The following is a 25,792-nucleotide window of genomic DNA, read 5'->3' as shown; positions in this document are numbered from 1 at the left end:
GCCCCTATTCCAACTCCTCCACAACTTCATCATGAGGCTCTGGCTGCACTTTCCACCACACCTTGTCATATATGCTCACTGCTTTAGCTCAACATACAGGATGCGACCTGCAGGTCCCTTGTGTTACAGGTTAAATATACTCTATCATAAATCGGCTATCTTATTAATAAAACAAATAATCAAACCCATAAGAAAAGATATATAGGCAAGCAAGTATGCTACCACAGCTGCAGGGACTTAGAAGTGACAGAGGGAGGCACATGTGTATGTGGGTGAGTTACAAAGGAGAGAGAGAGAGATGGGATGAAACCCACTAGAACCGGGACTTCCGGTCTCCGCCGTTCTGGGGAGCACTTTCCAAGGGAGATACAAACTCTCTCCCTGACCCCAAACAGGCACTGTGTGTTCCAGAAACATTTCCTTCAGGGAAGCCCGTCTGGATCAGGTCTGGAACGAGAGCACTTGGGGAAACACAGAAGGCAGAGGAGTCACATTTGAGTGAAAAAAAATCTTGTGGCACATAGCTCACCAGCTGAGCATGTTTGGGTCTCACAAACAAGACCCATGTGATTTTGAGTCACAGCACTGTTCAGGCCCTGCCTCTGGTTCTGGGTTTCCAGGCCCACTCTTGCAGTGCAGCTTCCATTCTCTTGCCTCCCTCAGGGAGCAGAAACCTGCACGGCAAGCCCCAAAGCCCTGAGGCTAGCTTTGGCTCAGCTCCCCCAGACTCTCCAATTGCTTCAGCCCACCCTTCCCAGAGCTCCCCCTTGGGCACATTCTGTTGCCAGTTTCTCCTTTTTGGGTCACATGACCTCTAAACCAAACAGCCCCAGGCCTTTCAAAATGGCTTGTGTGACACATGACCAGAAAGAGTTAAGCAACTTGCAAGCAATTGACCCAGATTCACCCTTTAGAAAGAAGTTAGAAAAGTATGTAAATGGTAATTAGGGCCATTCCATCTTAAATAGGCTAGAGCTTTGAAATGTAGACTTGTATTATTAAAGAACTGGAAGAAGTTAGTAACTTTAGCAGTCTACGTTTACCGGCAGCTTGTCAGAGATTAACAGTGTAACCAAACAATTCCTGTCTAAAACTGTATTCAGTTAATTTAGAGATGAAAAGGAAATATTATTAGATGGAACTTGGGTGCAACAATATCATTTCTATATATCTCTGTAAAGTTTCTGGTGAACTATCTTTAACTTCTTAATGGATAGTAACCTTATGTTAATCCAGGTAGTTAAATACCAGTGATGTTTAGGAAAGAGAAGGTTACTTCAAAAGCCTATTCTCCACCCAAGGACTGCTGTGCTGCCTAGGACGTGTATAAAGGGCTCTTGGGACCTGATCCTTTTTATCTCAGATTTGCTTAAGTATCATCAGGGGAAGCCTGAGTCCCAAGATTCTGGTCTCCTGTGTGGTGGAAAATTAACCACTTGTGTTTGAAATCAAAATCACCTGAGGCTCCTTTATTTATGTGAGCATATATGCAAGGAGAGTCAGCATAGCCCCATGCAAGGTGGCAAGCTGCTCTGCCCTCCTTAAACTTTAACCAGCTTATAAAGTTTAAAAGCACAGACAAATTACACATACTTCCTTTTAATTACCTTCTTTGGAATACATTGCAAAATCAATACTGGTCAAAAGCAAAAACAAGTGTCTTCCCTCTGTAGGCCCCTCCTGTTACTCACTGTTCTTTTGTGGTCAGCCACCTTTCTAACACAACTGTTGTGGTTATATATTTCATAAGCTTGACTATTGCAAATTTGTTCTGTCTGGGGACTTTTCCATCCTGCCTCTTCATTCCCCTTATGCACAGAAAACCATTGTTCTGTTTTGGGGACTTCCCACTGTGACTTCTCCTACCCCTTGACACACATAAACAAGCAGGATCTCAGTTGACGGGCTGCAGGCAAGCTTGACCAAAGTCAGGGCCTTGACCTGAATTTTATGTCCTGTTAATTTTCCCTCACACCTGTTACACCCTGAACTGTCCTGCTAATGAATATTTCAACATTGGACTGTGATCTCTTGATTAATTCTGAAAGAACTCTGTGGAACTCTGAAGCCAGCCATCTCTGCTATGAAAATGACTTAAAAACTCCATGTCCCTGTGTATAATTATCTTTTAACAACACTCAGCCTTTTTAAATAAATCTTAGTTTAGTTAATAAGAATCGGCTCTAAGTGAGTATTTGGGTTATATCTGAAATATTTATTCACCTGGGAGGTGATTTGGGATTTGTAGAACTTTATTATATGATGAACAAGATTTTCAATAATCCCCATAGTACTTGACTTGTCTGTCTGGGTGGAAGCCCAAGGCTGAGTTGCTTTAAGGGAATTGTGTTTTGGCTTCTGTGTAAGCAGTAAAGCATTGCAAAAGTCTTTTTGTTGCTGACTTGGTTAGTCCAAGTATTAGAATAACCACCCATTTTGAGGATTGTCATCCCCTTTCTTTGCAGTTTGCCCTAACTGAGCAATCTCAGATTGGGGCCCCCTGGAAACCCCATTCACAGGTTGCTAAAACTACTCATCTACCTTAGGCAGCAGAAGAGATACCCAGATCCAGGTAAACACAACACAACATCTGCACACCATTTCTTTCTTCAGTGAACTTAAGAACGGACATGTTGGGTTAGACCAAAGGTTCATCTAGCCCAGTATCCTGTCTTCCAGCTGTGGCCAATTTCAGATGTTTCAGAGGAAATGAACAGAACAGATAATTATCAAGTGAGCCATTCCCCATCACCCTTTCCCAGCTTCCAGCAAACAGAGGCAAGGGACATCATCCCTGCCCATCCTGGCTAATAGCCATGGATGGACCTATCCTCCATGAATTCATGTCATTCTTTTTGAAAGCTGTAATAGTCTTGGCCTTCACCACGTCCTCTGGCAAAGAGCTTCATAAGTTGACTGCATGCTGTGCGAAGAAATACTTCCTTTCGTGTGTTTTAAACCACTGCCAATTAATTTCATTGGGTGACCCGTAGTTTCTGTGTTATAAGAAACAGTAAATAACAGTTCCTTATTTAGGTTCTCCACACCATTCATGATTTTATAGACCTCTCTCATATACCCCTCAGTCATCTCTTTCCCAAGTTGAAAAATCCCATTCTTATGATTCTCTCCTCATATGGAAGCTGTTCCATACCCCTAATCATTCGTGTCCACTTTTTCATACATTTTTAATTCCAATATATCTTTTTGAGATTGGATGCCCGGATCTGCAGGCAGTATTTTAGGTGTGGGCATACCATGGATTTAGATAGAGGAAATAAGATATTTTCAGTCTTACTGTCTTTCCCTTTCTAACTGATTCCCTGCTGCACATTGAGTGGATGTTTTTAGAGAACTATCCATAATGACACTAAGCTCCCTTTTTTGATTGCTAACAGCTAATTTAGACCCCATAATTTTATATGCATAGTTGGACTTATTTTTCCAATAGCCATTTCTTTGTCCACACATCCCTGGAGCATAATTTGTCCCTCCTGCAACTCATAACTTCTCCTGCATCTGGAGTCTCTCTATTTTCTGCAGCCATAGCCCTGCAACCCAAGATTCCTCTCTGCCACCCTTGTGTCTCTCTCCTGCCCAGCTTCTCCTGACTCAACCAGTCTCTCTGGTTTTGAAAGGCTGAACAACACTTCTTCTCTTTGATACCTCTTCTGGGGAGGTTCAATTTCTTCCATGCCCAATTCTGAGCAGGGAACCTGGAAGAAACTGGTTTAATCTAGAATGTAGTTTCTTCCTTCTTCAGTCCAGCTGAGATTTTGTTAGGGCTGATAATCTTCAAGACAAACCTATTTATAGACAGATGCCTCCACCCCAAACTCCTGCCTCCGAGCACAAGGTGTGTGAGCAAAGAGAACAGGAGAAGACAAAAACCTAAGGATACAGACAGTGCATGAAATTATATGTGCATTAGTAGGGTTAAAGTATCTCTTCAATGTGCGATGGCAAACAAAAGCTAATCGAGTATTTCGAATCACTAAGAAAGGATAGATAATAAAACAGAAAATATCATATTGCCTCTATATAGACCCCAGGTACATGCACATATTGATTATTGTCTGGATATCTGGTGAACCCCACCTCAAAAAAAGATAGTTGGAATTGGAAAAGTTTCAGAGAAAAGCAACAGAAATAACTAGGGGTATGGAACACCTATGTTCTGTTGATAGGTCAATCAGTGGCTGTTATCAAGGATGGGCAGGGATGGTGTCCTTAGCATTTGTTTGCCAGAATCTGGGTGTGGGCGACATGGATCACTTGATGATTTCCATGTTCTGTTCATTCCTTCTGAGGCACGTGGCACCGGCCAATCTCAGCAAACAGGATACTGGGCTAGATGGATACTGGTCTGACCCAATGTGGGGAATCCGATGTCCTTATGTAGTCCCAAGATTTATGTGACCCCCACTGGAACCCACTCCCCTTCCTGAGCTGAGATAGAACCCAGGAGTCCTGACAGGGTCCGTTTCTCCATGGAGTTAGTAACAAAGTAAGACTATACATGAACATTTTATACTTAACCAGTGTCCTTTAAGTGACTTGCCACTGGATTTCAGGACTTGTTAGTATTAGAGCTGAGGGGATCTCATCTTTAATTAATTTTCTTTCTTTTATGTAGTAATTAGATACAAAGAGAAAAGGAGTACTTGTGGCACCTTGGAGACTAACCAATTTATTTGAGCATAAGCTTTCGTGAGCTACAGCTCACTTTATCTGATGAAGTGAGCTGTAGCTCACGAAAGCTTATGCTCAAATAAATTGGTTAGTCTCTAAGATGCCACAAGTACTCCTTTTCTTTTTGTGAATACAGACTAACACATTAGATTAGATACAGTCCTTCTGCCAAAAAAATTGAGTTTTCAAAAGTCTAGGTAGCCTTTGGAGTCATGGTTAAAGTTGCCACCCCTATCAAAAACTGAAATGTCTCTCTTGCAGCTTGGCGGGTCGGGGGAGGGGGGGCGGGGGGAATGTGGAAATAATCCAGCAAGTGACGGGGAAGTGAAGGGAGGAACAAGAGACAAGGACAGGTCCTTGGGTAGACAAGAGGCAAAACAGGGGTGGAGTTTTGGCAGAAGAGGTGAGGGAAGGGTCGGGTTCTTGGGGGTCCAGTTAACAGCAATTAGAAAGGTGGCAACCCATTATATTATACATAGACCGATTCCTCAGCTTGTCATGCTGACACAGCACAGTGAGGTCAGGAAAGAATTTAAAGGCTTTCCGACTATCTGGAAAGTGACTCAGGGAAGAGAGCCCAGCACCCTATCACCAGCTAGCTTGTCAAAGAACTCACTCTGAGATCAGAAGCACCAGGAGAAAACTTTAGGTCCCTTTTTGAATAAAGAGCAGGGGCGGCCTGTGCCGGATTTGATGGGTCCTCACCTCATAGATGATGGGGTTCAGCATAGGGGGCAACAGAAGGTAGCCGTTGGCAATGAGAATTTGAAATGCAGAACCACATTGTGGCCAAACCTGTGCATGGGGAAGCTGAAGAGAGCTGGGATGTAAGAACATCAAATCACACAAAGGTGGGAGCTGCAGGTCCCAAAAGTCTTGAGTGGGGCGTCCTTTCTGGGGAGTATGAAGATGGCCCTGCAGATGTGGATATAGGACACAGCAATAAAAAAACACATCCAGACTGATCAAACAAAATGCTCACAGTACGAGTGGGGGATAATGTTTGTTCAACAATAGGGCCACTGCCTCACCAGGAAGGGATAGGGCCATACAACCCTATCCCTGCATATGGTGTCATGCAGCACCACAGCCAGGCCCATCTTGGCCACCACACACAGAAGATGATCAACATTTTGGGAAGGATGGATGTAAACAGGACCAGGTTGGTGACAGACAGCATGCAGAGGAAATAGTACATGGGCCCATGGAGTCTCGGCTTCCTCCTGACAATGAACAGGATGGTTAGGTTCCCCAAGACGGCTATGGCATACATGGAACAGAAGGGGCTAGAGATCCAGACATGGGCTGCCTCCAGGCCACGTATGCCCAGCAGGATGAAGGTGGAGGGGGTTGGTGAAGTCGGTTGTGTTGGAATCTGACATGGAGTAGGGGAGAAGGTGTCCAACTCTGAGGCAGAATCGTGTCTCCTGCATGTACTGTACATTCCCCTGACTTCCTGTATGTGCCCAGGGATGGTCTCAGTATAAATGCCTGCAGGGAGCCCCAGGTGGGGTGGTGGTGGATCATATCATCTGTGCTTGTTTCCCGAACTCCAAAACAGCTTTTCACTGTGGTCAGCACATCTGTGAATGCCACAAGCAAGCTCGAGTTTTCTCGACTATGCCTGTCAACATCTTCTTGGTGGACTCCTCATCCTCACTTTGCCATTTAAGGAGTAGCTGGTCTGGCATTTGTGACGTGTTCGTGAGAGCCATCAGCATATTCATGAACAGTTCAGGATCCGTTCCCGCAGACCATAACAGTGTACAGACCATGCATTACAAAAACTCTTGAAAGATACTGCCAAATACGGATGGAAGGGAAAGGACTGCTGGGGAGTGAACCAATGCACAACGGGGCACTGGGAAAGGACCCAGGTTGCCCGAAACCCCCCACCCCCTTCGCACAAACATTGGCGGCTGAAGGGGAAGGGGTGCTCTGTGGGAGCTGCCCAGAGTGCACCACTCCAAATGCCCTGCAAGTGCCGCAAGTCTGGCCGTGCCATTGCGCTGGCCGCTGACAGTGTGAACACACAGCAGAGCGATCCCTGCAGCACCCTCTGAGGAGGGGTTAACTCCCAGATCATTACATCTGCAAGTGTGGACATAGCCTAAGTCTGGTTTCAGAGTAGCAGCCGTGTTAGTCTGTATTCGCAAAAAGAACAGGAGGACTTGTGGCACCTTAGAGACTAACCAATTTATTTGAGCATGAGCTTTCGTGAGCTGCAGCTCACTTCATCGGATGCATTGAACAGCCTAAGTCTGTTCCCCTGAAGCGACCCATGTTACTGTGATGCGTTGGCAGGTTTCTTAGTGGGAGCGGAAGTGGAGTCCTGGAGTTCCAACCTCACAGAAGCGGGGAGCTCACAATGTCCAGCTAGTTCTGAAAACCTCAGATTCACCTTGAGAGGATGGCAATGGCTCAGGCTCCCTCTTCCAGCCTTCCCTCTGCATCCCACACCACAAACAATTTTTAAAAGAGCTGGAGTCCATTTCCCTCTTGGTATGACAGAGAGACTGTGGTTACAGCTGGGAAGTCAGGACTCCTAGGTTCTGTCTGTCATCGTGTCCCATTCTGTGTGTGACCTTGGCCAGCTCATATCTCCCCGTGCCTCAGTTTACCTATCTGTATACTGGGGATAATGACTTTCCTTTGCTAACTGTTTTGAAGATCCTTCAATGAAGGGTTCTGCACATTATGAATATAGTGAGGAGATTTACTGATCTTTGATCCCATAGCGACAGCCGCATATGTCTTCAGAAAGTGCTCATGTCTCCCCTCAGTCATCTTTCTCCAGATCTGACTGTCTCCTATCTACCCACCCATCGTGGGCATTTACAAGATACCAGAGCCTATGGACATATAGGCATTACCTACTATTTTCTTTCTCATCAACTATATTTTATAAATATACACAAAACAGCCAATCCCTCTTTCCCTGAGCCCAGGAGTTCTCAACTCCCTTTGGGAATTTCCCCTACTTATTACTTACTTCTAAAGCTGGATAATTAGCACAGAAGCATAGACATGCTTGTCTGCAGCCTGTTTACGTTCAGATTCTCCCTTCTCCTCTAGAGGCTGAGCGAACCCCACTGGGATTACACAGAGCTACATTATAAACTGTGCACACCTCTGTGTTGGCTTTCGGCGTGGGATGCTGCTGCAGATGCTGGGTTGAGAGAGCTGTTGGTCACAGATACCTGAGGGGGATTCCTAGGGAGGACACTTCCGTCTCAGAATTCACAGGTACCCATCTCTTGCTGAGGAGCTCACCTGATCGACAAACCCTGTGTAATGTGGGTGTGGAGGGATAGAGAGTAAGTCTGTGGTCCTTTCTCCTCTGCACAACCATGACACATCCCAGAGCCCTTGCCGTAAGTGATGAGCTCACTAAAGAATCACTGGCCAAAATGTCACTGATTTCTGTGCATCCCTGCTCATCCCACCTGATGGCCTCCAGCACCAAGGTGGTGCATTTCAGTGGCACAGTGAATCCTTCAGGATGGAAGATGTTATTAGATGTGCAATACAAGGCCAGATTCTGAGACCACGGCCCATGCTTTGGCCCCAATGAGGCAAAACTACCCTTGGAGCAAGAACTGAGTAAAATGTCTGGAGCCAGCTGTGTGTTAATGCACAGACAAGGTCACCCCCTCCTCTTGCATTTCAGCGCTCTATCTGTTAATGGGGCGGGGGATAGGGGCTGTTACCTGTCTTTTAGCTGCTGAAATGCTTGGAGGCTCTACGGTTGCTCAAAAGTACAATAATGAGAATTTTTCAACATGGGTAACACATACTTTCTCCAAGCTTCATTCGAGAAGTTGTTTGAAATGTTATGCCTGAAACTTTCAAAAAAACAATTCTGCTCAAAGTAGACACCCAGCATTTGAAATTTCAGTCCAAACACCTAAAATTTGGCAAACTTGATGCCACCTGCCGCACCTACAATGGCCAATCCATTTGTCAATCCCATTCTTCTATGCTTTTCCCTCCAATAATGTCAGTAGCAAGGAGTTCTACAGGCCAAATATGAATTATGTTGGCAATTTTCTTTTCTCGGTGTTATATGCTCAGACTTTCAATTTAACTAAATGTTCCATTGTTCACATTAAATGTAAATGCCTCATATAATTTCTTTATCAATAGATCCATAGGGTTTAAGTTGAAGGGACCATTTGATCCTCCAGTTTGACCTCTTGTAAAACACAGGCCCATGTCTTGTAAAACACAGACCTCTTGTAAAACACAGGAGTGCCCCAAGGGTCGGTCCTGGGGCCGGTTTTATTCAATATCTTCATAAATGATCTGGAGGATGGTGTGGATTGCACTCTCAGCAAATTTGCGGATGATACTAAACTGGGAGGAGTGGTAGATACGCTGGAGGGGAGGGATAGGATACAGAAGGACCTAGACCAATTGGAAGATTGGGCCAAAAGGAATCTGATGAGGTTCAATAAGGATAAGTGCAGGGTCCTGCACTTAGGACGGAAGAACCCAATGCACAGCTACAGACTAGGGACCGAATGGCTAGGCAGCAGTTCTGCGGAAAAGGACCTAAGGGTGACAGTGGACGAGAAGCTGGATATGAGTCAGCAGTGTGCCCTTGTTGCCAAGAAGGCCAATGGCATTTTGGGATGGATAAGTAGGGGCATAGCGAGCAGATCAAGGGACGTGATCGTTCCCCTCTATTCGACATTGGTGAGGCCTCATCTGGAGTACTGTGTCCAGTTTTGGGCCCCACACTTCAAGAAGGATGTGGATAAATTGGAGAGAGTCCAGCGAAGGGCAACAAAAATGATTAGGGGACTGGAACACATGAGTTATGAGGAGAGGCTGAGGGAGCTGGGATTGTTTAGCCTGCAGAAGAGAAGAATGAGGGGGGATTTGATAGCTGCTTTCAACTACCTGAAAGGGGGTTCCAAAGAGGATGGCTCTAGACTGTTCTCAATGGTAGCAGATGACAGAACGAGGAGTAATGGTCTCAAGTTGCAGTGGGGGAGGTTTAGATTGGATATTAGGAAAAACTTTTTCACTAAGAGGGTGGTGAAACACTGGAATGTGTTACCTAGGGAGGTGGTAGAATCTCCTTCCTTAGAGGTTTTTAAGGTCAGGCTTGACAAAGCCCTGGCTGGGATGATTTAACTGGGAATTGGTCCTGCTTTGAGCAGGGGGTTGGACTAGATGACCTTCTGGGGTCCCTTCCAACCCTGATATTCTATGATTCTATGATTCTATGTTGATTGTTTATTCCTGTCCTGACCAGTTTGCCTTATTGGGATAGTTTTTGAGCACTTGGATTTGATCTTGTGCAGGTGTGCATGCATCACAGGACTTTCCGTGCTTGTATTTGCCGGCCCTTACCAGGCAGACTTCAGCATTTAGCCTTTTATCAAGCTGTGATTACAGGGCTTCCTGTTATGCACCTTCTGCTAGCGGCTTGCCAGCCCGGATTTACTCTTGACAGTTTACCAGATAGGGCTCAGACCTCACCAAAGCAGCCCCCCACAAAAACTATTTCTTGAACATTTTTACCTTTTCTCCATCATAAACAAGTTGACTTTTCCCTTTAGAAATTGGCATGATCCTTTTATAGAATTTCTTTAGTTCTTTATCTTCTTAATAACCTCATTTTTGTGATCCTTAGCCCTAACAAGCATGGATTTTTCCCTGATGTGTTTAACGTCCCTTATCAATTTTCATAACTTCCAATTTGTATTGGTGGCTATTTACCCTTTCCCTCGTGTATTATATATTGCTTTCCTGCTCCCCCTTGCCTCTGATTGCAGCCTTCCCTTTGCAAATGAACCCAGGTTTGAGCCAAATTTGTCCACATTCTTGACTGTGGAATCATGGACATTTAGCTATCTACTAAACTCATCTTAAAGAACTCCCAAGTTTCATTCCCTTTTTTCTTTTTTAAAGTTTTCCTTCCAGTTTTCCTGACAATTTGCTTCAGCATTCAGGAATTAGCCCTTTTGCAGCATTCAGTCTCTATAGATATTACTGGTGGGAAATATTTTCTTTTTGTCCATTTGAATGTAATCAGTTCCATTCTTTTATTTTGTTCTCCTATATCATATGCCTCCTTCTTTGTCTCATCTCTAAACTAAACAGTGCCAGACTTTTTGGTCTGTCCATTAATGACAACCTTCCCCATTCTCACAGCCTGTCTCAGAAATCCCCTTTCTATCTGCTACATCATTTATAGAGACTGAGTGCCCAAAACTGAGCGCATGTCCAGAGCAGGTATTCTGAATCCCATTCCTTAGGCATCTGAACATTGTCTTTCTTTTGGGCACTGCTGTGAATGAGCAGGTGTTTCTGTATAGCTGCTATCAAATGACGGTCAGGTCTTTTCCCTGATGTGTGTTCTAGTTGGGATGTTTCCCCCAGCACACGTCGTGGAAAAAGGTTTTTTTTTTTCCACTCTCAGTTTTTGAGCAACCAGGTGAATGGGAAACTCCCTACAGCATGGATTCTCTAGCTTTGTTTTCATTGGAACAATGATGAATAAACAGTATCTACATTTGTGTTTTCTGATGGTGACGATTAAGGTTTCCCAGACCACAATATGTAGCAATTATTGATGTATGGAGCAGCATCAGATATGGAATTGGCATTAGTAGGCTCGGTTGTTCATAATTCATTTTTTTTGAATGAATGAAAATGTCATTTTTCAATGCATAAAGAGCGACCAATCTGCTTCACCCACGATAACATCCACCAGAAGTGCATGTAGTGTCTCATATTTATATTGTCTCTCCATCCAGGCATTGTACTTTGGCCATCACCGTAAACCCTGGGCATATAGAAGAAGTCAGGAGAGGAGATACCATTCTACCGCACGTGTAGGAGACACCATTCTCTCTCAGAGCTGGACACCTTCTCCCCTCCTCCATGTCAGATTCCAACACAACCGACTTCACCAACCCCTCCAGCCTCATCCTGATGGGCATTCCTGGCATTGAAATGGTCCATGTGTGGATCTCCATCCCCTTCTGCACCATGTACGCCTTAGCCGTCTTGGGGAACTTCACCATCCTGTTCATTGTGAAGAGGGAGCCAAGCCTCCATGGGCCTATGTACTATTTTCTCTGCATGCTGGCTGTTAGTGACCTGGTCATGTCCACGTCCACCTTACCCAAAACACTGGGCATCTACTGGTTCAATTCCAGGGAGATCGATTTCAGTGCCTGCCTCACCCAGATGTACTTCATTCATTCCTTCTCAGTGATGGAGTCTGGGATCCTTGTGGCCATGGCTTTTGATCGCTATGTGGCCATCTGTGATCCTCTGAGACATTCCACTATCCTGACACTCCCCATGGTGGCCAAGATTGGCCTGGCTTTCCTGCTCCGCGGTGGCTTGCTCATACTGCCATATCCCTTGCTGGCAAGGCAATGGCCATATTGCAGAACCAACATCGTTCCCCATACGTACTGTGAGCACATGGCTGTGGTGAAGCTGGCCTGCGCTGACATCCGCATCAGTAGTTACTACAGCCTCTTTGTGGCCCTCTCTGTGACCAGTTTGGATATATTTTTAATTGTTGTGTCATATATTCAGATCCTAAGGGCCATCTTCAGCCTCCCCAAAAAGGATGCCCGGCTCAAGATCTTTGGGACTTGCGGCTCACACCTCTGTATCATCTTAGCCTTTCATATCCCACGTCTCTTCTCCTTTCTCACACACCGATTTGCTCAGAATGTTCCCCTTCATTTCCGCGTTCTCACTGCCAATGTGTACCTCCTGGTGCCCCCCATGCTAAACCCCATCATCTATGGGGTGAGGACCAAACAGATCCGGGGCAGGCTGATTCGGCTTTTTACTCATAAAAGGACTTAAAAGTTTTCTCCTGGTGCTCTGGCTCTCAGATCGTGCTCCCTGCACAGCTGGCTGGTAACATGGTGCTGAGCCCTCTTTCCTGAGTCACTTATGAGACAGTCTTACTGTGCTGTGTCAGTGTGACAAACTGGGGAATCAGTCTGTGTACAGCTCCTTAACTCAGAGGGTTACCACCTTTCTAATTGCTGGTAACTGGACCGTGGAGGCCCTGCCTTCTCTCCTGACTCTTCCCCAAGGTCCCACCACTGTTGCTTCCTCCTCTCATCCCTCTCTCACTGCCTGGATCATCTCCACCTCTCTCCCCCACACATACCCTAGTGGAGCTCCTTCTACTCCAGCTTTGGACAGGGGCTGCTGCAGCCTTAGTAGGAGCCTGCAGTGTGTGCAGCAAGGATGTGGTGACAGGGCAATCAGGAGCAGAGAGGGAAACCAGGAAGCCATATAAAAGTAGCTGAGGTTTGGGAATAGAGTTATGAAGCAGGCAGGTGAGATTGTGCATCATACAGTTTGTGGACCCTAAAGCTCAGCTACAAAGTCCTGAGGGAAGGGGGAAGCTTGTTTGGCTTATTTCTTTAACTTGCAGTTCCCTTTTGTTCCTCCTGACTGGGGGCCTGTAGCATCCCCTGTAGCCTGCAATGGGGATGGTCTGGGAGCCCTTTGCCTTGAGCCAGGCCTCAAGGGAAGGGCAAGGGATCAGCTTTGAAGCTAGGAGAACAGCTGAGAGAGGCAGAAGGATCAGCCCCTGCGTTAGCTGGGAAGGCGGGATGCTGGGCAGAGTCCGGGGTGACTTTGGTAGCTCATAGAGAGGGAGATAAACAGCCCACCTGCCATTAGCCAGCTACTTACACACGCATGCGGCATCTTATCTGGAACTACAGGGGCCCCCGTTGCCCAGGGGCCGAAGCTGAACAGTGAAGCTGAGTCAAACATGTGCTTCTCATGTTGCTTTTTATAACTTCATCTCGCAATTCTTTAGCTTGTCTGCTAGCAGCGTCTTCCCCATGTCATGGGTGGACTGAAACACGCAACAATAAATTGATTTACCCAAGGCCACACAATGAGTTGGTGACAGAGCTGAGAATAGGAACCAGGAGTCCTGAAACCCCAGCACCATTGCTGTGGCCATGAACTGCCATTGCTCTTTGCTAAAGGGATTTCCATTCACTCCTCTCCCCCCCCCCCCGGTTCTCGTCACGCAGACAGAAAGCAGCAGCCTGAAGTGCAGGCAATGCGATGTTTATTGGGGTTAGTTCCAAGCAAACATATCCAGAGCTCTACATGCCGGCAGAGTCTGTTTCCCAGGGTTCTGCTCCCAGCTCTCATGCCTTGGACTGTTTACCGCATGCCCCCCTTCTCAGCTCTGATCATGCAAAGCCTGGTCTGTGTCCCTATTGCCCATTCCCTAATCCCATTTCCCATCTCCTCCTCCTCTTCCTCAGCAGGCCCCAAATATACAAGCAATGCAGGCCCTCTGTCCAGCCCTGGGCAACTTATTGTCATGTTACCTTTTGGAGGGTTATGAGTCTAGTGTTGTCATCCCACCTCTTTTGTATCTCATGGGAGGGATGAGGAGTGAGGTTGTGCTGCAGTCAGGGACAGGCATTTCTTTAGCCTTTTACTGTTTTATACCTTCCCTCCCATATTCCCTTGCTCCTCCCAACTGGTTGCTTGACCTTGCCTTGGAAGAAGAGCCAGGCAGCATTCCAGTGTGTGCTCATATATTCCATTCCACCCTACCCTGTAACCCTTTAGTGCCATCTCTTAACTCTTTTCACCCCCTCTGCTTGTGGGCATGTCATAAATATAAAGGGAAGGGTAACCACTTTTCTGTATACAGTGCTAGAAAATCCCTCCTGGCCAGAGGCAAAACCCTTTCACCTGTAAAGGGTTAAGAAGCGAAGATAACCTCGCTGGCACCTGACCAAAATGACCAATGAGGAGACAAGATACTTTCAAAAGCTGGTAGGAGGGAGAGAAACAAAGGGTCTGGGGCTGTCTGTATGCTGCTTTTGCCAGGGATAGAACAGGAATGGAGTCTTAGAACTTTAGTAAGTAATCTAGCTAGGTATGTGTTAGATTATGATTTCTTTAAATAGCTGAGAAAAGAACTGTGCTGAATAGAATGACTATCCCTGTCTGTGTGTCTTTTTTGTAACTTAAAGTTTTGCCTAGAGGGATTCTCTATGTTTTGAATCTAATTACCCTCTAAGGTATTTACCATCCTGGTTTTAGAGAGGTGATTCTTTTACTTTTTCTTCAATTAAAATTGTTCTTTTAAGATCCTGTTTTTTTTTTCATTGTTCTTAAGATCCAAGGGTTTGATTTGGTGTTCACCTATGCCAATTGGTGAGGATTTTTATCAAGCCTTTCCCAGAAAAGTGGGTGTAGGGCTTGGGGGGGAAGACATCTCCAAGTGGGCTCTTTCCCTGTTCTTTGTTTAACAAGCTTGGTGGTGGCAGCATAGGGTTCAAGGACAAGGCAAAGTTTGTACCTTGAGGAAGTTTTTAACCTAAGCTGGTAAGAATAAGCTTAGGGAGGTTTTCATGGAGATCTCCACATCTGTACCCTAGAGTTCAGAGTGGGGAAGGAACCTTGACAGGGCAGCTGTAGCACATGGTGTCTTTGTCCTTTGTTTACACATATTAATATAAGATATAAGAGTGTCAACAGGTCACACCCAAAATTCAAACAGATTTATATACTAACACTCCTCTGAGTTGTGTTAGACACAGTGAATCTATTTGTGTGGCATGATCAGTGGAGTTGCTGTGCTTCTTAAATAGGAAGATTTTATTAAAGAAACAGTTGAAAACGACATCCACAAAAACAGGTTTCCACACAGCTCAGCCTTCAGCCTTGTCTTGCTTGTTTACCAGGGACCACACTCTGGCTGGAATTCTAAATAATGCATAGAGCCCAAGGATGTGTTGCAGGGTATCAAATCAATGCAGTGTGTGATTCTACAGCCCTGATTAGGGCCTTTTGGTAGCAGCACACTAGAAATAATAAATAATACTCTTCATTTAATGCCTGTAGAGGTTGTGGTTCAGAGGGAGGAAGTGACTCTGGTCACCCAGTGAGAAGGTAACCCAGTGAATCCATGGCAGAGCTGGGACTCTTCGCTACCAACTCACTGGTCCCTACTGATTCTTTATCTCCAGTTCAATGACTTGAGCCAAATCCTCAGCTGGTGTAAGTTGGTGCAGCCCCATTGAAATCAGGGGAAATTCCCTCAATAGAGAAATAAAGGGAAGAAAAAGAAATCAGCTGTTTCCACCAGCTATCTGAAAATATATACCCAGACCTCTTACCTCCTACGATGCAGGATTCCAGTCATGTTCTTAAAAAATGTAAATTTATTTAAAAAAAAAAAAAAAAAAAAACAGGGAAAGGAAATACATCTGGGAAATCAGGCTGTTGCTAGATATTAAAAGAGCCACTGAAAGGATAAAACACCAAGAGTAGCTATCCTGGGGTCCAGCTGAAAGCTGACAAAAACACTTGTGTGTTTAGCACATAGAAATCCACAAGGTCAAAATAAGGAAATAAACCTGATCGCGTCTAACTAAAAGAGTTGGGGGTACCCCACAGGAAGGAATTCCCAAGTGCACCTTTCTGGGCTCTCAAAGGGATGGTGGCAGCATTTACCAACCCAAGGCCTGGGGGATCTGCAACCTTTGGAGTTTAATACCAGCCTGGAGTGGCCAGTATTAATTTTTAGAACCCTTGGGGGCCCTCACCTTCTGCACTTGAGGCGCCAGGGTGGGGAATCAGCCTTGAAACATACATGTAGGATTCATACAAGGTTTATGCGCTTGGCAACATTCAGGGCACACCCGGAGTGTTGTGCTGGACCTGTGCACACACAGCTCCTTTCAAGGGCATCAACCTTGGAATCTCGCCCAGATGACATGAACCGCGGGAAGCCTCCCAGGACTGGGCTCAAGGCCCGAGAGCAAGGAATGCGGTAGCTAGAAACTGGTAAATAAGAATGTTAAACAAAGCCAGTGTATTCCTTTTATTTGTTGGAGAATGTAATGCGCGGGGTGGGGGGGAGAAAGAATAAAGGGGAAGGTGGAAATCTGACAGGCAGAAGCCTGTTAGCAGACCAGCCGCTTGCTTGCTAAAAGCTCTGTGCTGTCTTGTCATTGAACCGCCACACATACACATACCAGGAATTGTCCTTTCCAGCCTGGGACCACCTCCCCAGTCAAAATCTTCTCCTTCTAGCCATGTTTTCAGGTGTTCAGTAGTGGGGGGACGGGAATGAAGCCAACTGGTGATGTCACTTCTCATGGTTACAGCTTCTGCCATGTGGAGGGAACTTCATTGTCCCAGACAAAGCCCCCAGGGCATTTAGTGGAAAAAGTACGGGCACAAGATGGAGTCCACTGTGACATGAGTTGGTCACATGCCCTTGATTGCTTCAATGAGTCATAGCAGGGGCCTTTACACATATTCTGGTTAGAACATCACCAGAAATGTCCATCAGGTGGGGATAAGCATCTTCCATGGCCCATTGTGTTAACTTGAATAATCCATTCACAATTTGCTGACTAAACTGGTTGTAAACACCCATGTGGGAGTTACCACAGGAGAAAACACGTTTGAAATACAGATACATAGTTAGTATTCTCATAACTTCAGATACAAAAATGAGACATGCATACAAATAGGATAATCTTATTCAGCGAACCATAACTTTTTAATTGACACCTCACATGACATATTTTGTACAAGATTTGTTGCTATTATATAACAGTGATGAATATGGAGTTCTCAAAGTGTTGCTTTGAGGTACAGAGTTTCACAGCATTATATCTGTAGAACTAGAGCTCTCTCAGATCTAATTTTGTATTTTTACCAAAGGCATACATCCATGTCCTGAAAAAGACTGTAATTCTAGTCTGCACCACAGGAGAAAAGCAAGCAGAGGTACTGAGCAAAGGAAAAGGAAAGTGTTTACCTCACTACCTATCACATGTGTAATATGTGACCCCCTGAAAATGTTCCTTGTTCAATGAGTGTCACCCGTCCTTTCTGCTTGTCAGTCCTCAGCCTCACACACTGGATCAACTGACCATTTGACACAGTGTCTGGGGGCCATTCATCCCATCACTCGTCAACACACACACACGGACAACCACACACTGACCCACGTGCACACACACACACATGGGGATGGACATGCACACACACACATGGACCCAACTGCATATACTCACACACAAATGGACACACACACGTGTGTGCATATGTACATACACACATTCCCGACCTGCAAGGCCCCATCCAGGAGGCATGGTCTGAGAATCCCTAGCTGATCGGGCCTGCTGGGGAGATCATTGGAGAACCCCAACAGAATTGAGGCCTGAGCAAAGACTCTCAGCAGCTCGTTAGCTGTGGAGCAGCGTCAGCCCCCAGGTTGCTTTGTGCAGGCTACTGGCAGAACCTTAGGCACCTACAGGGTCCGGCAGCAGATGAGCCGGTGTTTGAGAAATGCAGTGATGCCTAAATTTAGTATTTACCCGAGTGCCTTTGTGGGTCTAAGCCTGGACACCTTTCTGGCAGATATTTTAGTCAAACACAAGTTAAGGTTGTTCAGAGCCAAGGGGGCTGGCTGGCGATGCTTGGAGGAAACAGCCAAGTTAATGAACGTCCACCTCTCACTATTAAATAACTCTTTCCTCCTTTCTTTGTACAAGGACCAGGGTCCCTGTGGCAAAAGAGGTTTTTATGTGCTCTTCCCGTCCTCCAGTGGCTCTCGTGTCCCAGCTGCTTGCCCTGCTCGAACCTGGGCAACGCCCCTTCCTTAGGTGGCTAGCGGCTATAGCAGCATCGAGGGAGGAGAACACAGTGTGATGCTGTATGATTGAAAATGACCATTTTTATCAATGTTGCTACCACTGTTGTACAATTGCTACAAATATTGTACAAAGTATGTGCTATCAGGTGTCAATGGGAAAGTTATGATTTCTTAACTATGATTATCCTGTTTATATACATGTATCAACTTTGTGTCTGAAGTTATGATTATTGGTGATGTACTGGTATCTTACACATGCGTTGTGTTCCTGGGTAACACTCCTCAGATGGATAAGGCCAGATAGCTGTGTCAAAGGACCATCAAGAAAACTTAGCTATCACAATGGACCATAGAAGAAACACATCTCTGTAAGAATAGGATCAGTGGCTTCCCTTGTGAGTCATCAGAGCATGTAAGGACATGTGATATGCTCATGTGACCCTGGACTCCCACTTGGGCCCATAATTTTCCAGGCATCTGGGCTGTGGGCTTTGTTTGGGACAGTAAAATTCCATGCACAGGGCAGAAGCTATGAAATGACCCCTGAGATATCCCCACCTTGTCTTCATTTCTCTGATCTGGATTTCTATCAAGGAAGCACTCATAGAATCAAAGAATCATAGAAGATTATGGTTGGAAGAGACCTCAGGAGGACTGATGACCCCCAAGCTGTTTGGATGACACCAGAGAAACTTTTGCAAACTAGCAGTTTATTCCATCACTGATATGATCTTGATCTATATATACTTAAAATCATATACAAGTGTTTTATTTGTGGATAACACCGCTTAGGTAAAATTTACTCTAAGGCCAGACCTCTGTGTGTTGAGGGCACTTCAAGGACACTTAGCTCTCACAATGGGCCATAGAAGAAACACACTCATCAAAAATACAGGCAATGGCTGCCCCTGTGAGGCATCGAAACATGTGAGCACATGTGGTATGCTCTTGTGACCCTGGACTCCCTCTTGGGCCAGTAACTTTCCACAAACAGAGACAGTTGTCTTTGTTTGGGGCAGTAAAATTCCATGCACAGAAAAGAGGATATAAGAGGACCACTGAGACATCCCCATCCTGTCTTCATTTCTCTGCACTGGATTTCTAAAAAGGAAGGTCTCATAGCATCATGGAAGATCAGGGTTGGAAGAGACCTCAGGAGGTCATCTAGTCTTCTGAGCAAGGACAGATGACTCCCAAACTGTTTGGGTGACTCCAGAGAGACTTTTGAAAGCCAGCAGTTTATTCCATCACTGCTCTGATCCTGATCAATGAACACTGAAAAACCACTTAGATGTATCTGATCTGTTAACCATTTATAACTCTTCTTCTTTTCTTTTATTATTACACCTTGAGTTTTTAGTTACTAACAGGTTGGCAACAGCATGATCCTTGGGCAAGTTCTGAGTTATATATTAACCTGGCTAGGTGGCTGAGGTCTTGAGATCAGAAGGAATGAAACTGGTTTTCCCTGACCCTCATAATCAAGTTCAATGTCCGGGTGGTGATCCAGGGGCTGGGATGCCTCAGGAGACTGCGATTTTTTGCTTGCAGTTAACCATTGTGGTGAGACAGAAGTTTACATTTGTTACTGGCTTGGTATAATCTAATGATAGAACAACCACCAGCCTGGGGTGAGTCTGCCCCATTTCTTAGCACTATGTCCAGAATTTGGCATCCACAGCTGTGTCCCACTAAAGGACAGTGGCACACTGACAAGTTCTTCACACACTATTGCTCACTACTCCCAGGAGGTATCCCCCTTTTACAGATAGGAAAACTAATGCAGAAGGAAAGGCTTAGTCGCTCTCAGCCCTGGCTTGTATGGCCCATGCAGCAGCACAGAGGCCTAGTGCTTTCTCTGCATTGGTTTCTCTAGTGAGGGGATCTCCCCTGATTTCAGTGGGGCTGCAGTCACTTACACCAACTGAGGATTTCACCCAAGTCATTTAACTAACATCAGCAGAGACCAGCGAGCTGGGAGCAAAGAGTCCCAGCTCGGTCACAGATTAGAAGGATGATAGGGGGCACAGCCTCTCCATGTGTTTAATGGAGATGATTATTTATTAATTCTAGTGGGCTGCTACAGAAAGCATCATGCAGAGCGTATGTTAGACGCAGCTCCAATGTTCAGCTTCACGCCCCGGGGAACGGGTGCCCTGTAGTTCCAGCTAAGGTGCTGTGTACACATGTAAATACCTGGCTAATGGCAGGTGTGCTGTTCATCTCCCACCCTGTGAACTACCGAAGCCCCCCTGGCCTCTGCCCGGCATCCTGTCTTCCCAGCTAATGCAGGGACTTATCCTTTCGCAGTCGTGAAGAGGAGGAGCAGGGAGTGAGACCTCAGAAGTTATTGTGAATAGTCCTTGAAAACATCCATTCAGTGTGCAGCGGCAGTCAAAAAAGTGAACAGAATGTTGGGAATCATTAGGAACGGAATAGATAATAAGACTGAAAATATCATCTTGGCGCTATATACATTATGCCCATTTATTGAATTCTGCATGCAGCTGTGGGGGAGGAGGGATAGTTCAGTGGTTTGAGCATTGGCCTGCTAAACCCAGGGTTGTGAGTTCAATCCTTGAGGGGGGCATTTAGGGATCTGGGACAAAAATTGGGGATTGGTCCTGCTTTGAGCAGGGGGTTGGACTAGATGACGTCCTGAGGTCCCTTCCAAACCTGATATCCTATGTGATTACACCCCATCACAAAAAAAAGTATGATTTGGAAATGCTACAGAGAAAGGAAACAGAAATGATTATGGGCATGGAACACTATACATATGAGGAAGTCTTAAAAAGACTGGAAGTTTCCAGCTTGGAAAAGAGATGTGTTAATGTGTGAGGTGTCTGTAGAATCATGAATGGTGTGGAAAATTGAATATGGAAATGTAATTTACTCCTTCACATAACACAAGAACTAGGGGGGGAACTCAACTAATTTAATAGGCAGCAGATTTAAAAGAAACAAAAGGAAGTATTTCTTCACAGTCAACCTGTGGAATCATTTGCTAGGAGATGTTGTGAAGGCCAAAACAATAACATGGTTTCAACAGGAACTAGATAAATTCATGGAGGATACGTCCATCAATGGCTATTAGCCAGGATAGGCAGGGATGGTGTCCCTTCTCTTTGCTAGAAGCTGGGAGTGGGAGACATGTCATGGATCACTTGATGATTGCCCTGTTCGGTTCATTCCCTCTGAAGCACGTGGCATTCTCCAGTGTCAGAAGATAGGATACTGGGCTAGTTGCACCATTGGTCTTACCCAGTAGGGCCATTCTGAGGTTCTTATATAGATCCCAGATGTATCTGCTCCCTGATGTAACGTAGAATTCCCCACTTGCCTGCTAGAACTGAGAAAAAAAAAACGCAAGTCTTGACACCATCTCACTCTCCACAGATTTAGTAAGAAAGTTTGAATATACATTTAAATTTTAACCTAACCAGGATCCCTTAAGTGACTTGCCGCAAGACATCAGAACATATTAGTATTGGAACTGAGTGGTCTAATATTTATTTTTTCTTCTTTTATCTATGAATATGAATGACCAGCGAGTAGCAGAGCGGCTAACAGAGGGTCTTTGACTGGGATCTGCCTGAGAGGAGGTACTCTAAGGGCTGTATTAAGGAGGCTGTGTTGGTGAATATCTGAGTGTCTGTTGTGGGGACAGTTTGACCGTGTGCTTGATTGGTGGTTTGAAATGTGTGAATTGGGAGTGCTTTGTTCCAGGTGAGCCTTGAGTGGGCCTGATTGTATAAAAAGCCAGTCAGTTGGGAACCAGCTGAACAGCAAAGAGCAGAGCAGCTAAAAGAGGGAGTTTGCCTGGGATCTGCCTGGGGAGAGCTTGCTGAGGCTTACATCTTGCCGGCTTCTCTGAGTAGTTTCTACAACTCCTGAGTGAGCTCGTAGAAGGAAGGTAATATGGATGGGGGGTGTTCAGCTGTTGTGACCTGCACTGGATGTGCCATGTTTGTCTTTCTTCCACAGGACAGAAGTGACTTTGTCTGTACAAAGTGCAAGCTGGTCTCCATATTGGAAGAGAAGGTTCAAGGTCTGGAGCAACAGGTATCGACCCTGTGTTACATAAGAGAAACTGAAGATTTCCTGGACAGATGTCAGGATATACTTCTATGGGCACAATGTTCTGAAGATTCAGAGCAGCCTGCGCAGCAGGGACAGGAGGACGGTGAAGAAATTTGGCAGCGTGTGACCTCCAGAAGAAGAAAGGGGAGCGTCCATGTACCAGCAGCGCAGATACAGGTAAGGAACCGTTTTCATGTTCTCTCCACAGGTACTAATGCGGAGAGTGGATTAGATGATACATCTGAGGGAACGGAACAGAAGGAGACTCCACCGATTGGAAGGCATGAGATGCACTGTCCTAGGGTTGGGGGTTCCACGACCACCACTCCCAAGAGAAGGAGGTGGGTGGTGGTGGTCGGGGACTCTCTCCTCCGGGGGACTGAGTCATCTATCTGCCGCCCCGACCGGGAAAACCGAGAAGTCTGCTGCTTGCCAGGAGCTAGGATTCACGATGTGACAGAGAGACTGCCAAGACTCATCAAGCCCTCGGATCGCTACCCCTTCCTGCTTCTCCACATGGGCACCAATGTTACTGCCAAGAATGACCTTGAGCGGATCACTGCAGACTACGTGGCTCTGGGAAGAAGGATAAAGGAGTTTGAGGCGCAAGTGGTGTTCTCGTCCATCCTCCCCGTGGAAAGAAAAGGCCTGGGTAGACTGTCGAATTGTGGAAATCAACGAACGGCTACGCAGGTGGTGTTGGAGAGAAGGCTTTGGATTCTTTGACCATGGGATGGTGTTCCAAGAAGGAGGAGGGCTAGCCAGAGACGAGCTCCACCTAACGAAGAGAGGGAAGAGCATCTTCCCAAGTAGGCTGGCTAACCAAGTGAGGAGGGCTTTAAACTAGGTTCACCGGGGGAAGGAGACCAAAGCCCTGAGATAACTGGGGAAGTGGGATACCGGGAGGAAGCACGAGCAGGAGAGCATGAGAGGGCAGGGCTCGTGCCTCATACTGAGAAAGAGGGACGATCAGCGAGTTATCTCAAGTGCCTATACACAAATGCAAGAAGCCTGGGAAACAAGCAGGGAGAACTGGATGTCCTGGCACAGTCAAGGAATTAGGGTGCAATTGGAATAACAGAGACTTGGTGGGATAACTCACATGACTGGAGTACTGTCATGGAGTGATATAAACTGTTCAGGAAGGACAGGCAGGGCAGAAAAGGTGGGGGAGTTGCACTGTATGTAAGGGAGCAGTATGACTCCTCAGAGCTCAAGTATGAAACTGCGGAAAAACCTGAGAGTCTCTGGATTAAGTTTAGAAGTGTGAGCAACAAGGGTGATTGTAGTGGTGGGAGTCGGCTATAGACCACCAGATCAGGGGGATGAGGTGGACAAGGCTTTCTTCCGGCAACTCATGGAAGTTACTAGATCGCAGGCCCTGGTTCTCATGGGAGACTTCAATCACCCTGATATCTACTGGGAGAGCAATACAGCGGTGCACAGACAATTCAGGAAGTTTTTTGAAAATGTAAGGGACAATTTCCTGGTGCAAGTGCTGGAAGAATGAACTAGGGGCAGAGCTCTTCTTGACCTGCTGCTTACAAACCGGGAAGAATTAGTAGGGGAAGCTAAAGTGGATGGGAACCTAGGAGCCAGTGACCATGAGATGGTCGAGTTCAGGATCCTAACACAAGGAAGAAAGGAGAGCAGCAGAATACAGACCCTGGACTTCAGAAAAGCTGACTTTTACTCCCTCAGGGAACTGATGAGCAGGATCCCCTATTAGACTAGTATCTTGTCCCCTTATTGGTCCTTTTGGTCAGGTGCCAGCCAGGTTACCTGAGCTTCTTAACCTTTACAGGTAAAAGGATTTTGTGCCTGTGGCCAGGAGGGATTTTATAGTACTAAACACAGGAAGGTTGTTACCCTTCCCTTTATATTTATGACATGGTTTCCCACAGTATTCTTGCCAGCAAGTTAAAGAAGTATGGGCTGGATGAATGGACCATAAGGTGGATAGAAAGATGGCTAGATCGTCGTGCTCAACAGGTAGTGATCAATGGATCCAGGTCTAGTTGGCAGCCAATATCAAGCAGAGCGCCCCAAGGGTTGGTCCTGGTGCTGGTTTTGTTCAATATCTTCATTAATGATCTGAAGGATGGCGTGGATTGCACCCTCCATAAGTTTTCAGATGACACTAAACTGGGAGGAGAGGTAGATACACTGGAGGGTAGGGATAGGATACAGAGGAACCTAGACAAATTAGAGGATTGGGCCAAAAGAAATCTGATGACATTCAACAAGGACAAGTGCAGAGTTCTGCATTTAGGACGGAAATATCCCATACACTGCTACAGACTAGGGACCGAATGATTCGGCAGCAGTTCTGCAGAAAAGGACGTAGGGGTTACAGTGGACGAGAAGCTGGATATGAGTCAACAATGTGCCCTTGTTGCCAAGATGGCCAATGGCATTTTGGGATGTATAAGTAGGGGCATTACCAGCAGATTGAGGGACGCAATCATTCCCCTATTTTCGACATTGGTGAGGCCTCATCTGGAGTACTGTGTCCAGTTTTGGGTCCCACACTACAAGGAGGATGTGGAAAAATTGGAAAGCATTCAGCGGAGGGCAACAAAAATGGTTAGGGGACTGGAACACATGACTTATGAGGAGAGGCTGAGGGAACTGGGTTTGTTTAGTCTGCAGAAGAGAAGAATGAGTTGGGAGTTGATAGCTGCTTTCAACTACCTGAGAGGTGGTTCCAGAGAGGATGGTTCTAGACTATTCTCAGTGGTAGAAGAGGACAGGACAAGGAGTAATGGTCTCAAGTTGCAGTGGGGGAGGTTTAGGTTGGATATTAGGAAAAACTTTTTCACTAGGAGGGTGGTGAAGCACTGGAATGTTACCTAGGGAGGTGGTGGAATCTCCTTCCTTAGAGGTTTTTGAAGGTCAGGCTTGACACAGCCCTGGCTGGGATGATGTAGTTTGGGATTGGCTCTGCTTTGAGCAGGGGGTTGGACTAGATGACCTCCTGAGGTCTCTTCCAACTCTGGTATTCTATGATTCTATGAACGGGGGTGATTCAAAAGAGGAATTCTGCATACAATAGCCTGATTTGGCCCATACTAAAAGCTTCAGGAGATTGGAGATTCACAGTGGATTTTAGACAAATTCATAAAGCTACCCCCGCCCTGGCACCAATAGCAGCAGATTTGACTCAAGTGATGGCAAGAATACAGGGGGTCTCTAAATGATTCTCTGTCATAGATTTGGTAAATTATTGTTTTGCTATCCCATTGCATCCAGATTCTTGGGCCAGCTTTGCATTTACCTTTAAGGGACAACAGTAGAATCAGAATCATAGAACTGGAAGGGAACTCGAGGTGTCATCTAGACCAGTGCCCTGCATTCAAGGCAGGA

The 25,792-nt window shown here is 45.9% G+C and overlaps 1 protein-coding gene across 1 annotated transcript; it reads left to right on the top strand.

The window, feature by feature from the left end:
- The first annotated feature begins 11,589 nt into the window (after positions 1-11,589).
- Positions 11,590-12,537, top strand: LOC144929296 (olfactory receptor 52E2-like). Its single transcript, XM_078848438.1, has one exon. The coding sequence runs from the start codon at positions 11,590-11,592 to the stop codon at positions 12,535-12,537; it is 948 nt and encodes a 315-aa protein (XP_078704564.1).
- Positions 12,538-25,792: the final 13,255 nt, after the last annotated feature.

The sequence above is a fragment of the Lepidochelys kempii genome, chromosome 1 (genome assembly GCF_965140285.1).
Source record: "Lepidochelys kempii isolate rLepKem1 chromosome 1, rLepKem1.hap1, whole genome shotgun sequence".
NCBI classification, from domain to species: domain Eukaryota; kingdom Metazoa; phylum Chordata; order Testudines; family Cheloniidae; genus Lepidochelys; species Lepidochelys kempii.
This window is presented reverse-complemented; position numbering and strand designations above follow the sequence as displayed.

Excerpts from the sequence above, each read along its gene's own strand:
- LOC144929296 (XM_078848438.1), top strand. The coding sequence starts at position 11,590 with ATGTCAGATTCCAACACAACCGACTTCACCAACCCCTCCAGCCTCATC.